Source organism: Oncorhynchus masou, chromosome 15, assembly GCF_036934945.1.
Source record: "Oncorhynchus masou masou isolate Uvic2021 chromosome 15, UVic_Omas_1.1, whole genome shotgun sequence".
NCBI classification, from domain to species: Eukaryota; Metazoa; Chordata; class Actinopteri; order Salmoniformes; family Salmonidae; genus Oncorhynchus; species Oncorhynchus masou.
Genome location: NC_088226.1, coordinates 13,799,978 through 13,816,993, shown reverse-complemented (window position 1 = coordinate 13,816,993; position 17,016 = coordinate 13,799,978). Strand labels below are relative to the sequence as shown.

At 41.7% G+C, this 17,016-nt stretch overlaps 1 protein-coding gene and 3 non-coding genes across 4 annotated transcripts; all 4 read left to right on the top strand.

Moving 5' to 3' along the window:
- Positions 1–80: 80 nt before the first annotated feature.
- Positions 81–2,976, top strand: LOC135555687 (small ribosomal subunit protein uS17). Its single transcript, XM_064988351.1, has 5 exons — positions 81–164; positions 1,021–1,161; positions 1,883–1,958; positions 2,239–2,368; positions 2,762–2,976. Exons 1-5 carry the CDS (start codon positions 150–152, stop codon positions 2,883–2,885), a joined length of 486 nt encoding a protein of 161 aa, XP_064844423.1. The 5' UTR covers positions 81–149; the 3' UTR covers positions 2,886–2,976.
- On the top strand, positions 845–928 carry LOC135556982 (small nucleolar RNA SNORD35). Its single transcript, XR_010458110.1, has one exon. It is a non-coding gene; the product is annotated as a small nucleolar RNA SNORD35 (small nucleolar RNA).
- On the top strand, positions 1,296–1,377 carry LOC135556981 (small nucleolar RNA SNORD35). Its single transcript, XR_010458109.1, has one exon. It is a non-coding gene; the product is annotated as a small nucleolar RNA SNORD35 (small nucleolar RNA).
- On the top strand, positions 2,547–2,630 carry LOC135556983 (small nucleolar RNA SNORD35). Its single transcript, XR_010458111.1, has one exon. It is a non-coding gene; the product is annotated as a small nucleolar RNA SNORD35 (small nucleolar RNA).
- Positions 2,977–17,016: the final 14,040 nt, after the last annotated feature.

The following is a 17,016-nucleotide window of genomic DNA, read 5'->3' as shown; positions in this document are numbered from 1 at the left end:
AGTATAGCAAGTTTAATCAGCAATGAATACAAATATTTTGACAAATGTAATCCAAGGTTCCGCTTCTGCCTTGAACGTCATATCCTGACCTTGCTGACTTCTGTCCGTTGCGCGCATGCTTAGTTCTCTTTACGACTCGGCTGGCAAAGATGGCGGATGCACAAGTACGTTCCGCAAAACAGCGTGGCGAAATTAATGTGCTTCTTTTTGACAGAAAAATAACTAGCATGGCATCGTAGCGCACAATAAATAGCTTTGGTTAAGCAAAGAGCATGCGATTGAAGTATTTCACTGTAGTTTGTAGTTTCCCGCAGTTGTTGTTTCGACTATCGCGTTCCGAGGCCCTGTGCTGTGGAGCGCATTGTCGGAGATCCAGCTAGGCCGTTTGCTAACTAGGCCTTTACAACATTGTGCGTATACTTAATCTGTAGTTGATAATCGAAGTTTACTGATTTATGGCAGAGTTGATAGCTAAAACGTGTCATTGCTAGATAAATGTATGCGCGAGAAGCTCAGTCTTAACGTACTGAAAAAGCTATAGCCGTCAGGTTAGTTTTTACGCTAATTTGGCTGGCTTACTAGCCAGATCACTCTTTCGTTGGCCAAACTCAGCGGTCTACTTTCTCAATGTGTATATTCAAAATGTTATGGTTCTTGTTGTAGTTACCTAGTTAATTTGCTCTGCTTTTGAGTGCAGCCAGCTCAAACTTTTCTGAAATTTCATAATGGCCAGCTTCATAGTGTAAATCTGGCTAGTGCCCCCTTTCTGATCTGCTTCTCTGTTAAATTAACTTATAATATTTTGTAAACATTAATGCACAGTAGTCATGTTTATTTTTTTACCTGCAAATGATGTTTTTCTCACGATGGTCTTCCTAGCCTGTGAGGCTCTGACGACACTGCCTAACGGCAACACTGATGCAGTATAGCTTGATGGGTCTTTTCAGATCCATGATGCAGCAACGGGTTAGTCTCTGCATAGATTATTTTTTGACTTGGGGTTATGTCTTTTCCCCACAGACCGAGAGGGCTTATCAGAAGCAGCCAACCATCTTCCAGAACAAGAAGCGTGTTCTGGTTGGTGAAGGTGGCAAGGAGGCCAAGGAGAAGCTCCCACGCTACCACAAGAGCGTTGGTCTAGGCTTCAAAACCCCAAGAGAGGTGATGTACCCAACGACCTAAACTATCCTAAAACTACAGTTGTGCTCCTTATGGGCAGTATGATGTAATTGTTTTTGGAATACAGCCTTGTCTGAGATGTCAATTAGCTTGTATGGTTAACTGCTCTTTAAAGCTGCAAATGATGTTTTTCTCACGATGGTCTTCCAAGCCTGAGGCTCTGACGACACTGCCAAATGGCAACACTGATGCAGTTATAGGAGGGCTTTGGCCTTCTACTGAACAAAACATAGATGTACGGTTATGATCCAATGTTTCATGAGTAGAAATTAAAGGCCCCAGAAATGTTCCGTATGCACAAAAATATTTTTTCCCTAAAATGTTTGTTTACATATCTGTTAGTGAAGATATCTCCTTTGGCAATATGATTCATCCACCTGTGGCATATCAAGAAGCTGCTCAAACACTATGAACATTACACAGGAGCACCATGTACTGGGCACAATAAAAGGCCCCTCTAAAATGTGCAGTTTTGTCACACAATACAATGCCACAGATGTCTCAAGTTGAGGGAGTGTGCAATTGGCATGCTGACTGCAGGAATGTTCCCCAGAGCTTTTGCCCTAAAATTGATGACAACTCATGAAACAGGAATATTTCTGTCCAAAGCTGTCTAAGTTTTAGTTCCGTATTGTTTATTTTTACACGGGTTTGAGAGTTTTGGACGGAGTTGCAGAGAACCTAACTTTTTTTTTTCCAACAGGCTATCGATGGTACTTACATTGACAAGAAATGCCCCTTCACTGGGAATGTCTCCATCCGTGGTCGTATCCTCTCCGGTTAGTCTTTAAATTTCCTTGCTGTTCATTGTTTTTGGTTTGGATGTATAACGGTCATCTTTGGCATTTAGAGCCCTATATGACCACATTCTCACTGAACTACAAATAGTTTTCTCATGATGGTCTTCCAAGCCTTCTGGATATGACAAAGCCTTATGGCATTACTGATGCAATGACCCTAAGACCATGCTCACCCTATTCAACGGTCTACTCCTATCCCTAGATCAGTGCTTAGATGTAGTCTAAGATTGACCACATTGACCTGATTCTGCCTTTTCAGGCGTGGTGACCAAGATGAAGATGCAGAGGACCATCGTCATCAGACGTGACTACCTGCATTACATCCGCAAATACAACCGCTTTGAGAAGAGGCACAAGAACATGTCTGTCCATCTCTCACCTGCCTTCAGGTAAGAGGATTTCTGTCGAGTCTTTTCAACCGCTCTTCTTTGCATGTCTTTTTCTTGCCAGGCTGTATCCAAGAATTGGCTGATTGTGCCTAGCTAGGTGCCTTTCCCACTGCAAGGGTGGCTGTAACTCACTGTTGCACTACAGTTGAAGTTCTATGAAATCAGATTTGATGTTGGCTGCAAATGATGTTTTTCTCACGATGGTCTTCCAAGCCCATGTGGCGCTGACGACACTGCCTAATGGCTACACTGATGCAGTTTGGCCTGCCTATCACATGAGACTGCAGTGGTTCCCATGTTTCTCAATTCCCCTTGCATTATCTTGATGTTATTCCTAGAAAAGCATGGTCGCTTTCGGATTATGCTCCAGCAATTCCCTCCTTTTCCCTGCAGAGACGTCTCCGTCGGAGACATTGTTACCGTCGGAGAGTGCCGACCCCTCAGCAAGACAGTCAGGTTCAACGTCCTCAAGGTCACAAAGGCCGCTGGAGCCAAGAAGCAGTTCCAGAAGTTCTAATCTAGGATGTGCAGGAGATGAGACCAATTGACAGGAAGGCTTTCTAGGCTGACCTGCTCTGAAGTATCTGAAATAAAGAAAATGTTCTGTATCTTGGTTTTCTGGCCTGTCTTTTGTTAAATAATTACTTTGTACAGTTCAATGGGAAGCCTTTGCCAATTAACTGAAAAGGAGTGCTTTGTTTTGCGTAATAACTGAGTGACTTATTGTGTGTTCTGCTGGACAATTCTCTCCGTTGTCCATCCATCAACTGACTCCTATACCACAGCTTTCAGGCAATCAGCATTCAGGACTGGACCCATCCAGTTTATAATTATTTATATACCTTGGTCTCAAAAGTCAAAGATGGATACACAATAGGGACCCCTAGTGGATAACTACATCTATGTCAAGACTCAAGTGTGTGGCCTTGTCCTATGCTTAACCAACAGAGGGTGACAAACACCTATTTTTAAATCAAAACCAAATGTACTGATATTTGAAGTAAAAGCACACTGGCTTCCATCCTGGGACTGGGTGTAGAAAGAGGATATAAAGTATTGTTAGTACCATAACAGTAAACAAATTCTCTTGTAATTTTATTTAAATCTGATAGACTTTAAAGTAATATTAGTATTTATCCTTTAATTCATTCACATTTAGTGTTCCACATTCAGCGGAGGCTGTTTGAGGCAAGCGGATTGTCACCCATGGTCCACACAGCATAGTTTCCAAGTCATGGGAGAGATCTGCAGTGGCATGCTACTGAAACTCCCAATGTGAATACAAAGAAACAATATGGAATACAAAATAAATGCTTTCAGAAATCAAATGTTTGAACTGACAAATACCAGTGGGGATTTACCTTTCAAACTGGCAATGTAAGGTTTTCATATTTGGTCTGAATGATGATATGAAAGTATTTCTCCCACGAGACCATATACATTTGAACCCAAACAAATTCTAGGGTTGTCTTGTTTTTCAGTTTGTTCCATTGTTTCCTAGGTGTTTTGCTATAGGTCTGTACGCCCAATGGCTTCTGAGATCCAGGAGAAAACGTACCCAAACATATGCAATACATGCTACATTGCCTGTGTGCATCAGCTGAGGCATATGAGGCTTTGATTCTGATATCCAACCCCTCAGTGTGTACATGGGAATGAGAGAGCCCCTCAGGCTGAGCTTCTGTCTACTTTGCTGCCTGGGTCTACCAAGGTCTTGGTGTCTGCATTTACATAATGATGTTAAGGTTGCTGCTTTCCCAGTGCCTATGTGAATGTGGACCGTATGGTGGTGACGTGAGTCCAGCTATGGCAGGGGGTTGAGTGGGGCATGTTCTCACATTGTATACACACTGATGAAGCCAGACCTATAAGTGACCTTGCTAGACAGCATTCATAAGAAGCTTGCAATCCTATAGAATCCTTGATCCTTGGCCACTGTTTATGCCCACCTCTTATTTGACTTAGTCACGGATTAAGGTCTGGATTCAATTCGTATTGAGGAAGATATACGTAAATTTAAAGGCAATGTTCCCGCGTTCGCAGAGACTGCATTCACGGTAGACGCGGATCTTCCGCGATACAGATTGATTCCAGCCCTAAACCTTCTACCAGACTGTCTGACTGCAGAATCCTGGCACACAATACAGCTTCTCAAGAAAGGTAGTAACATAAATAAATAAATGAAACATGTCTAACAAGCTAGAGTTTCTGTCAACTCCCAAGATTATGGCACATCCGCTCAATGGAAATCATTCTAAATACTGGGATAAAAAAATAACTACATGGTCAACTGCATTACTTCATCAGCAAGGCTGGTCTCCAACGCTAGGGTCGTCACGCCGTAGGCCTCCATAGACGGGGGACTGTGTAATGGGGTTAGGATAGGCCCCAGGGGTGATCTGTGGACCATAGCTCCTCTCACGCACAGACACCCAGGGAGAGGAAGGAGAGACCTGACCATGACCCCTCAATGGTCAAGCTGCTCATGAATCCATACTGAGGGGAGGCAAGCGAGATGAATCATCATATATTGAGTTTGTTTAGTGAGCAGTCATAGTGTGCATCTGGTTTTGTTCTTTTTAATGCTACTCTGAAACTTGCCGCGTCACTTACAGTGAGGTCCAAAAGTGGATTTGAAATGATACAATGACTACGAGGTTAAAATGCATACTCTCAGATTTAATTTAAGGTTACTTTAATCCATATTGGGTGAACCATGTAGAAATTACAACCCTTTTGGGAACCAAAAGTACTCTGAAAAATTCACTTACAGTTGAAGTCGGAAGTTTACATACACCTTAGCAAAATACATTTAAACTCTGTTTTTCACAATTCCTGACATTTAATCCTTGTAAAAATTCCCTGTTTTAGGTCAGTTAGGATCACCACTTTATTTTAAGAATGTGAAATGTCAGAATAATAGTAAAGAGAATGATCACATTCCCAGTGGGTCAGAAGTTTACATACACTCAATTAGTATTTGGTAGCATTGCCTTTAAATTGTTTAACTGGGGTAAAATGTTTTGGGGAGTCTTCCACAAGCTTCCCACAATAAGTTGGGTGAATTTTGTCCCATTCCTCCTGGCAGAGCTGGTGTAACGGAGTCAAGTTTGTAGGCTCCTTGCTTGCACACGCTTTTTCAGTTCTGCCCACAATTATCTTTATAGTTTTGAGGGCAGGGCTTTGTGATGGCCATTCCAATGCCTTGACTTTGTTGTCCTTAAGCCATTTTGCCACAACTTTGGAAGTATGCTTGGGCTCATTGTCCATTTGGAAGACCCGTTTGTGACCAAGCTTTAACTTCCTGACTGATGTCTTGAGAGGTTGCTTCAATATATCCACATTTTCCTCCCTCACGATGCCATCTATTTTGTGAACCAGACTTGTAGAGGTCTACAGTTTGTTTTCTGAGGTCTTGGCTGATTTCTTTTGATTTCCCATGATGTCAAGCAAAGAGGCATTGGGTTTGAAGGTATGGCCTTGAAATACATTCACAGGTACACCTCTAATTGACTCAGATAATGTCAATTAGCCTATCAGAAGCTTCTAAAAGTATTGACATAATTTTCTGGAATTTTCCAAGCTGTTTAAAGGAACAGTCAACTTAGTGTATGTAAACTTCTGACTCACTAGAATTGTGATACAGTGAAATATAAGTGAAATAATCTGTCTGTAAACAATTGTTGGAAAATTTACTTGTGTCATGCACAAAGTAGATGTCCTAACCGACTTGCCAACACTATAGTTTGTTAACAAGAAATTTGGAGAGTGGTTGAAAAACAAGTTTTAATGACTCCAACCTAAGTGTATGTAAACGCCTGACTTCAACTGTATATGTGTATTAAAGTAGTTAAAAACTTTAGTGTTTGGTCCCATATTCCGAGCACGAAATGACTACATCAAGCTTGTGACAATACAAACTTGTTGGATGCATTTGCAGTTGGTTTTGGTTGTGTTTCAGATTATTTTATGCCCAATAGAAATTAATGGTAAATAATATATTATATCATTTTTGAGAAAGTTTATTGTAAATAAGAATAGAATATGTTTCTGGATGTCACCATGATTACGGATAATCCTGAATGAATCGTGAATAACGATGAGTGAGAAAGTTACAGAAGCTCAAAGATCAAACCCCCAAGACATGCGAACCTCTCAACATTAACAGAGGAGGTTAGCATTTTTTTGGGGGGTATGATATTTATTCCTCTCATTATTCACGATTCATTCCGGGTTATCCATAGTCGTGGTGACATCCACATGAATGTAGAAGTGTTTAGAAACATATTCTCTAATATTTTAATTAAAAGGGACTCCAAAAAGTGCTGTAATTTTTAAACGGTTCACCCAATATGGATGACAATACCCTCAAATTGGAGCTCACTACATCACTGACAAATAGTTGTTAGCCTCATTTCTAAAATGGTCACTACGCACCATTGTTTTGGTGTTAGTTGGTGATTTGCTAAGGCAATCAATTGCAAGTAAGGAAATCAGCCCCTGTAGTTTTCCGTGGAGGATGGAGGATTCTGTAACTAAAGAGACTTCATAGAGATGGTTTTATTATGAATCATAAACACAGGTCTCAGTCGAATGAGGATAGGTCCATAAATTACAGGAGATCAAAGGTATGTGGAGGTTTTTAAGGTGTGGAACAGTGTCACCACTGTTCTATCCTCATAAAATAGATATAGCCGTTGACCTTTGCAATGCGTTTTGCGAAAGAATACTTGAATATTTTATGATATCATCTTTATAAGGCTTTTAATTAAAATCTCTTTCATAAATCCAGCTTGATTTAGTTTCTGTAGTGGATAAAAATACATAGAACCAAGGTACAGTAGCCCACAGTGCACAGATGTCAATTCAACGCCTATTCCATGTTAGTTCAACGTCATTTCATTGAAATGACGTAGGAAGTTAACCATTTTTGATTTTGTGTACATTAACTTTGTATTGCAGGTTTTCTGCCCAAACCGTTGGCAAACAGGGGGATCTCCAGTGACTGATTATCCTAGGCGCACACAACAATGCCATCAGGCAAGGAAATATTAACTTATGTAACAACTTGAGAAGCAACTACTTGCAGCAGTTCAAAGCATATCTGTTTAATTTATTACATGGCAGTTAAAGCTGTCTGTAATGGAGAATGTCTCATTGTTAGCCCATGTTGATACGTGCATCTTGTGCTCACACCTGCCGCAGCTGTTAGTTCAATATCAATGACTCACTGGGGGATCCATATACTTAAATGTAACTCTAAAGTAAATGTTAACAATGCAAAAAGACAGGAAGAAGATGCAGATATTCTATAGTGTTCTCGTCTTTTGGCTCCTTCTCAGTCAGAAACTGTTATCGGTGGGTAGAATGGGACTGAATGATTCTTCTTGTAAGTTTTCAATATTTTGTATAGGTTCAATTAAGATGCCAAACTCTAGATGATTTGCTCTCGCTACAATATTTTCTTCCATGTCTCAATCTTCACTGTATCATTAGTTAGGTAACCTGACTCATGATATTTGCCACTTTTTGAGCTGTGAGTAATGTGGCTGTAAGTCTCCACTAAACAAACATCTGCATGGTCTGCCTGCTGGTACTGTACAGTACAGCCCATTCCAGTGGGGATCATTTCCATTTAACACCCTGATGGAGTGGAGATCATTTCCATGTAACATCCTGATGGAGTGGGGATCATTTCCATGTAACACCCCAATGGATTGGATATAAGTTCTATGTAACATCTTGAAGGAGTGGGGATCATTTCCATGTAACATCCTGATGGAGTGGGGATCATTTCCATGTAACACCCCAATGGATTGGATATAAGTTCTATGTAACATCTTGAAGGAGTGGGGATCATTTCCATGTAACATCCTGATGGAGTTGATATCATTTCTATGTAACATCCTTGTGGAGTGGAGATCATTTCTATGTAACATCCTTGTGGAGTGGAGATCATTTCTATGTAACATCCTGATGGAGTGGAGATCATTTCTATGTAACACACGGATGGAAAATCTAGCTATTTCTCCAGGTGAGTATATTGTTGAAAGAGGGCCCAGGGCAAACCTGTCCCTGTCCATCTAATGTCTCTGCTAAAGAGCTCAACACTTTCCAGCTGGAAAAAGTCCCAAAAGGTGCAGCTGAGCACTACTGAGAGGGTTAGAAGTGAATGGACCATCAATTACAGGCATGTAGCAGGTTCAGATTAGACTGCCAGGGGGGCGAGAGAGAGCTACTCTAAATGGTGGCATGGCCCTGGTCACAGACATCATTTGAACATCTAGTTTTGACATACATTTTATTGAGTTGTCAGCGAGCGCAAATTCAATGTGAAATCAAGAATCATTTTATCCGTGCCATTGGATTTAGGGGGGGAAGTACAGGAATCCCTGAAATTCCTCTACATTGATGACTTTTTGCTAAACCAATCCGTTTTCCCCATTGATTCAACGTCATCACATTTATTTTTGTTGTTGAAATAACGTGGAAACATTGTTGATTCAACCAGTTTGTTCCCAGCGGGATGGCACTACAGCACACAGCAGATCAATACCCTGCATTGCCTGGCTTCCTTTCCTCTCCACATCATTTACTGTCCACCACTTAACAGTCCAGTGCCTTGCAGGTTTACATGTTTACCTAGTGTCACTGAGCATGCACACAGGTTTTCTTACTTGTCCATTCAGCAGCAGGGATGTTAGTCTAGAGGGTCATCTCCGTAAGGGTCATGTCTGAAAGTTAAACACAGGCCTTATGGTGTCCCAGCAGGGGTCTGGGCAGGGGGCTGGGCCCTCATCTTGGTTTGTTTTGACATGTCAGCAAGCAGCACACAAACTCTTTTCCAGCAGAGGTGGAGGAGGCCCGATGACTTAAGCAGATGGGAGCAGAGCGGGGTTTTATACCGTAACATAGTGGAACATGGACCCTGGCATCAGCAGCCCCCTGCCCTCTGTCAGCAGCTAGCATAGAGGCGGGGGTGGGGAAGGGGCTGAGTCCTCTCCTCTACTGGGGTTACCAACACAGAGCTGGCAAGGTACTGCACTCTGAGGTTGCACGTAGGAGGAGGATATTGTCTTACTATGATGCCCTGTTGGCTTATGTATGATTATGTGAATGTTAAGAGTTGATGTAGAGGACTCTCAACATGTGTATGTAATCATACAGGAACATTTGTACTTCTGATTTGTATGTTAATGCAGTTTTCATTCTTATCTTTGTTGATGTTTGTCATTCTCTTGAGATGTTTCAAATCATTAGCAAGTATTTGCTTTGCTGATGTCCAGCTGCACGCTTTTCTGTTTCCAAAGGCAAGTACATTTTCCGGGCTTGGGCGGTCTTCTGGGGCACTGTGGGTCAGCGCCAGGTCACACACCACATCTGGACAACGCATCAGCCCTTTAGATGTGCACAAGGATATCCACTGTCCCTGGATCAAATCAACTATATTTGTGTCCAACAACTTCCTGTTGAAAGACAAGGGTGTCAACGGAATAACAGACAATCATATGCATATCTTACACACTTCTTTATTTTAACTAGGCAAGTCAGTTAAGAACAAATTCTTATTTACAATGACAGCCTAGGAACAGTGCCTTAACTGCCTTATTCAGGGGCAGAACAACAGATTTTCCGAGCTTGGTGATTCGATCTAGCAACCTTTTGGTTACTGGCCTAACGCTCTAACCACTAGGCTACCTGCCGCCCCTTAAAAGCAGATGATATAGGATGAGCTGATATAAGTTGTTTGTTGCCAGTGAAAGTAGTTGATGTGCTGATCATTAGCATGTCAGAATACATGAGGCAAAGGTTAGAGGTGCCGGTCATGGTTTGAGGTGTCTGGTACCAAAAACAGCAGTGCATTTACAAGTGTGAGGTCGGCTCCTTAACTGATTTGAATGGGTTTTGCAGATGGGGCTTACCCTTCTCTCATTTCATCAAAATTTAATATCCATACCACACATCAATCTCTGAATTTTGGTTATGAAATGGCTTGAGTTGCATCCATTAAATGAGCATAAACTTATCAAAGTTTTCATTTCTGTATTCAATGGTAAATGTTTATTTATAAATCAATGCAAATGAAAATGCAGGGACTTCAAATTAGGTGAATTTACTCTCAAAACAAAGTTACAAGTTTGTTTTGAGCAGTGAGATATTTAATAGAAATGCACAATGATTATACTTCACCTGGTCTGTCAGTGAAAGCTGATAGCTGTTACCAGCTGCTCTTGAAGCTGGCTGGTCAGAGACGGGGCATGGGGCCAGCCTCATCCTCTTAACAACTGGCTCCTACTTTCCAGTCAAAGCAGCAGGTCCTAATTCAATATTCCCAGGATCTGCCGTGTCTGCCTGTCAGACCGGACGGATGGCTGGCATGTGTGGGTGTGATGGGCACCTCTGATTTTACACCAGGGTCTCAGATCAAACAGGCGCTGGGGTCAGAGATCAAGGTACAGGGTGTACCCAGCGTCAGCAGACTGGGGTCATGTGTGTGAATCATCCAACATGGCTTTCATCAGAGCATCCCTGGGGTGTGCTCTCAGTGACTGATGGTCATGTAAACCTACTGGAATTTGAGAATATGAAAACCCATATAATGTGGGCCACATATCTGACTGGCAGAAACACAGGTTCCAAATGCTACAAATCTGTTTTTCCTTAGGATGTAGTCTGCCACTAAGGCTATGATAAACATACACTACTATAGATATAACTTTTTGAATGCATATTCATTATCATTTATCTGTTTACAAAAAGAGACAAAGAAACTAGACAAACCAAAGCCAAAAAAACACAAACATTTTGTTTCCCTGTTGAATTGGCCCTTGGCTTGAGCTCTGAGCAGGAGGAATTCTCTGTGGCAGATGGTGAGTCATAACCCCTGAGGCCAGCAGCAATGCTACACTCTGGGACCCGGATACCTAATAATGCCCTGTTGAGCTTCTCACCCACAATGTTATCTCATCTCCCTGACCTATTGTGGCACTCACTGGCGGTAATGACAGTGGGGAGACCCAAGCTGTGATCAAGTCTCTCCCCAGAGAGAGACAAGACCCTGGGAACCTGGTAGTAATCAGCAATCTCTCCATCTTACCTCAGTGGCATATCTCGTTTCCTATCACAGCACACAGCTAGTCTAGATACTGCTGCTCCTGCTGCTGCTGTTATTTGAGGTCAGCTACCAAAGACTATGCCTTAAGTGGAATCTGTTGAATTCCAATTTTGGGTGTCAGTGTAGATACTTGTAGATACTTGAGATTTTTGCTGATACTCAACCTGGTCTCAGAGCATTTGATATTATTCTTTACATAAATTAGAGACACTCCATTTAGGGGAAAGGAGGCTACTTAGTCAGTTGTACAACTGAATGCCTTCAACTGAAATGTGTATTCCGCATTTAACCCAACCCCTCTGAATCAGAGAGGTGTGGGGGGCTGCCACAATCAACCTCCATCTCCAGCCCTGGGGAACAGTGGGTTAACCGCCTTGCTTAGGAGCAGAATGACCGATTTTTACCTTGTCAGCTCGGGGATTCGATCCAGCAACCTTTCGGTTACTGGCCCAACGCTCTATGATATGTTACATTTCATATGGTATGTAATAATTTGTAGATGTCCATCACCCATAATATGTTATGAGTCACAATTCGTATTATATGTAAACATTTGCAAAATGTACAATATGTTACGAATTTTCTAGATGTATGATATATTATGAATTCTAGCTAGGCTAGGAGTTAAGGTTAGGGGTTATGGTTAAGATTAGGGTTAAATTTAGGATTATGGTTAAAGGGTTAGGGAAGGGTTAGTTAACATGCTAAGTAGTTGCAAAGTTGGTAATTTAAAAAGTTGGTAATTATCTAAAATGCTAAAGTTGTCCATGATGAGATTCAAACTCTCAACCTTTGGTTTGCTGGACATTGTCTGTGACGGGATTTGAACTCGCAACCTTTGGGTTGCTTGACATTCGTGTTATACCCCCAACCACCATACTTCTGTTTTTGCTTTAAGTAACCATCTGTCTTATGTAACCATACCAAACATAACCTATCATACTAATTTGAGTGTCCCAGGTTTACATTTACTATTTTACGACTAGTCTATGAGACCAGGCTGTGATCCTAGATAAAGTGGGTGGATATTGCAGTTTGTTCTGTCTTTTGTTCCTAATGTGTTACACAATACAAATATAGTGTAAATACAGTGCAACCAAACAAAGGAGAGAAAGAAAGAATAGCAGAGAATAACCACATAACAATAGTGTTTCCCCAAGAAGAAAAAGGCTATAGCCCCAAGAGGATATCTGTGTATTCTTACCAAACTATAAATGAGAAGGAAACAGCTGACTGATGCCTTTTAATAAAATGCAAACAATGCATACAGTGTCATTACCATGACAGTAAGATATGCCAGTACCCAGGACATTTTCCCAAGATGCCAAAACAAATGGTCATATGTAGGCCAGATACAATCAGTAAAATATGAAGACGCCATGCTGACCCCAGCATATCTCAATCAGATAGTGACTGTCCCAATGTCCCCATTCCCACCGCTCTCCTATGATCATTAGTCCATCAATTACACTGTTCTCATTTACAAAAAAAAACTATAATCCTTCAAACAAGACCCCCAACAAATATAATCACTGAAGTTATTGTTTTAACCATCCACCTTTATAAACATGAATAGAAAATATGATTAGATTAATTTTTTTATGAGCAATCCCACGATTCAGCGTCTATTCCACATTGGTTCAATGTAATTTCATTAAAATGACGTTGAAGCAACGTTGATTCAACCAGTGTGTGCCCAGTGGAATCTATCTATGAGAGTCTTTCAACAAACTCAATTGATGAAACTGAATTGTACAAAGAGGCAAAAAGTCACGTTTCAATGGAGGTCCATAAACGAGGTACTTTCTATGGAGAGGAGAAAGAAACTGTATCTTGTTCCTTCAGCAAATTGTAGAGGGAAAGAGTGAAGAATAGAGATCAAATGCTGACAGCACACCCAAGTGCTCCCTGAGAACCCTCAGGTTGTGATCCCATCATAGTGACAAAAGAACCATGTGACCATGAAAATGGGGAAAAGGGCTTTCTACTTAACCTTGTTTCAGACCAGGCTCAATGAGAACACTGTATCATGGCTCCACTGGGGTAGGGTCAGGAATCTGCTGCAGCTCAGCATTTAATAACACTTCCCAGGTTCTACATGACTCTACAGATATGTATACTAGCACAATGAGTGGGGACTGTGGTGCAGCTGGGTAAAAAATAGATTGATTTGCAGTTCCCATGGTCATGTGGTAAAAAAAAGTATGAGAGTTTGCAGCTGACCACCATGTCAGGTCTGATATTTGCAGTGGCGGTGAGGCAGCAGTCCGTGACATCCCTGCATGACGGGAATGAGAGCTGTGATCAGGCACTAATTGAGAGAGAGGGGGGTTTCATGAACGTTTGTCTGTTAAGTCTCTCAGGGGAGGCAGAAAAGTGACAGCAACAGATAGCCTCTGTGCCTCTATGCAATATTACTGTATTTGTTGCCAGAAGAACATATCTCTCATCAGTCTATGGTGTGACAGGCTTGAAATAGATGACTGAAAATCTCAAAAGAGCAAACAAGTCACCCATTCTGTGCTATGTTAAAACACACAGTATCTCCTGTTATCTGGAGACAGATAGCATCTCTGGACCCTCAGCAATTCAAAGTACGTATAATGAGGGGTTTCTGGGTATTTTAATGCCCTAGGGGACAGGGAGCTAACACATTTCCATCTCTTTCTTGTATACAAAGAAGAGTATATTAGAGTATGGCACCAAATAAACTGATTTGAGGCAATCATGATAGTTACGGAGATACATTACACACTATGCAGAAATGTTTCCCAAATAGCTTTAAATTCCCAGTGTTGTCAAAAATGGGATTTTCCCGTGTTTTATATATATTTCCACACTATTAGGTTGAAATAATACTGTGAAATTGTGAAAATGAGGATAATGCCCTTTTAGTGTAAGAGCTGTTTGAAAAGAGTGCCTTCAATTTCAGCCTGTTTTGGTGGGATGGATTTTTGACCTGCCTGTGACATCCCAGGCGGTAAATTAGTTAATTGACCAATAAGAAAGAAAGAGAGTTCCAACCCTCTCTGCCAATAACAGCTAGTTTTCAGTTTTCCCCTCTACACGCAGACCAGTCCCAGACAGTCCTAGCAACATTTTTGCTTGAGAAATTGCGATTTTGTTAACTTTTGACCATTTTAATTGAAAACAATCACAGTAAGGTGCTTAATTGTTACCCCAAAATGAATTTGATATTGAGATAAAAACATCTGTATTGGACCTGATCCAGCACTCAGTTATGTTCATTGTAAAGCAAGAGGGCAATTTTTTACGCTGACTCTCAGTCCCAGCAGTAAAAGTGATGAGTGTGTGTTTTATGGGAGGAAACCTGCTTGAAACCAAACCTCAATCCTGTTATCAGCACTTTGGCCCCATGTATCCTCAACCAGCAGCTGAGGTCCAACACACATTTTCCATGGCAATGACAGAACCAGCATATCTTTTCCATACATACAAACATTACTAACCCACATCATAGCCAGTCAATTAACCATTATAACATTCCTTTGGAATTTCAACAACTCTCTGATGTCTTCTAGAGCAGAGTCACATCCTGTGCACCGCCAAAAACAGCGGAATCAAACTGTTTGCTTTGTACTTATCAAATGGAAAAAGTGACTCATTTGATGACACAGGGAGTCGGATCCCACCACCACTGCTTCTACTGCTGCTACACTGCTTCCTACTGAGGTGGCCCCAACGCAAACACTGATTTGTTGAGCAGCAGTGTAAACTCTCCATGGTTGAACTGGTGCACACGCTTCCTGGGGGGTTGATACTACAGAGATAGAGCTCCGTTAGATAGAAGCCTCCTCTTCTTCATGAAGCTTAAAGCTGTTTTAGGCCTCTCCACTGGCAAACAATTCACTGATACAAATTCAAGCCATGTGTCCTTTTCAATGCCGCGCTGGTGCACGGAAGATTGTACTCGTCCAAACTTATTGTCAACATATTGTGTGCGATGCAGAATGCTTTATGATGTTATATGACAACATGAGCTATGTCAAATTCAGTGACACGTATGAGGCAGGAAATGTCACAGCGTTCTTGGACTACGCTGACGTATTTTTCACAATTTATTAGACATCTATTCATGATTTGTTATTTCCCCGAATGCACCATTTAATTATTACCCAGGCCTGATCTCTCTCGAATCCTCTGTCACTCTGATCATAATAAGAGAAGGTTATAAAAGAAAACAGGGACATGCCACAGTGTTATTGTTATGACAGAGGATTCATGAACTGTTTCACCCTTTTTATGTGTTTTAGGGACTCTTTTTCATTTCCTGCTTAAAAACAGCAGATTAATATCTCCCATGGCAGAAACCCAACCGAAACAAACTGACAGATTTCTCTCCCTGCTACTCCAGCCAACAAGGCAATAAATGTTATCTCTCAGTCCCAGTCCCTAAGACTACTAACTAGAGAAACAGGCAGAGAGCGAGAGAACGCATTGCAAGCATAATTGAAGACAATGGTCATGAGAACAGTAGATATGTGTGATTTCTAGCAGCCTGGGGGGAAGTCCCACCCAGGGAGTTGGGAGAGGAAGCAGTGGGGAGGGAGGTCAAAGTTGGGTGCTCACATCCTACTCACAATTTAGCCTGTTATTCCACTCCCTCGTCCCCGCTCACACAGATACACACATAGACAGGACTGTCCTAATGGTGAGAGACTCATCTAAAACTAAGTTTTGTTCTCAATAAGACTTGTTTTCTCTCTTTGAGGATGCATATATAAGAGTAAGGTTTGGTTGTAATGGGTCCTGGTTTGGGTCCACTCATGGTCACACACTGTAACTGTACAGATTCTTCTGGTCATCAGAGTTATTATCATAAACTCAGCAAAAAAATAAATGTCCCTTTTTCAGGACCCTGTCTTTCAAAGATCATTTGTGAAAATCCAAATAACTTCACAGATCTTCATTGTAGAGGGTTTAAACACTGTTTCCCATGCTTGTTCAATGAACCGTGAACAATGAATGAACATGCACCTGTGGAACGGTCGTTAAGACACTAACAGCTTACAGACGGTAGGCAATTAAGGTCACAGTTATGAAAACTTAGGACACTAAAGAGACCTTTCTACTGACTCTGAAAAATACCAAAAGAAAGATGCCCAGAGTCCCTGCTCATCTGCGTGAACGTGCCTTAGGCATGCTGCAAGGAGGCATGAGGACTGCAGATGTGGCCAGGGCAATAAATGACAATGTCCGTACTGTAAGATGCCTTAGACAGCGCTACAGGGAGACATTACGAACAGCTGATCATCCTCGCAGTGGTAGACCACGTGCAACAACACCTGCACAGGATCAGTACATCCGAACATCACACCTGCGGGACAGATACAGGATGGCAACAACAACTGCCTGAGTTACACCAGGAACGCACAATCCGTCCATCAGTGCTCAGACTGTCCGCAATAGGCTGAGAGAGGCTGGACTGAGGGCTTGTAGGCCTGTTGTAAGGCAGGTCCTCACCAGACATCATCGGCAACAACGTCGCCTATGGGCATAAACCCACCGTCGC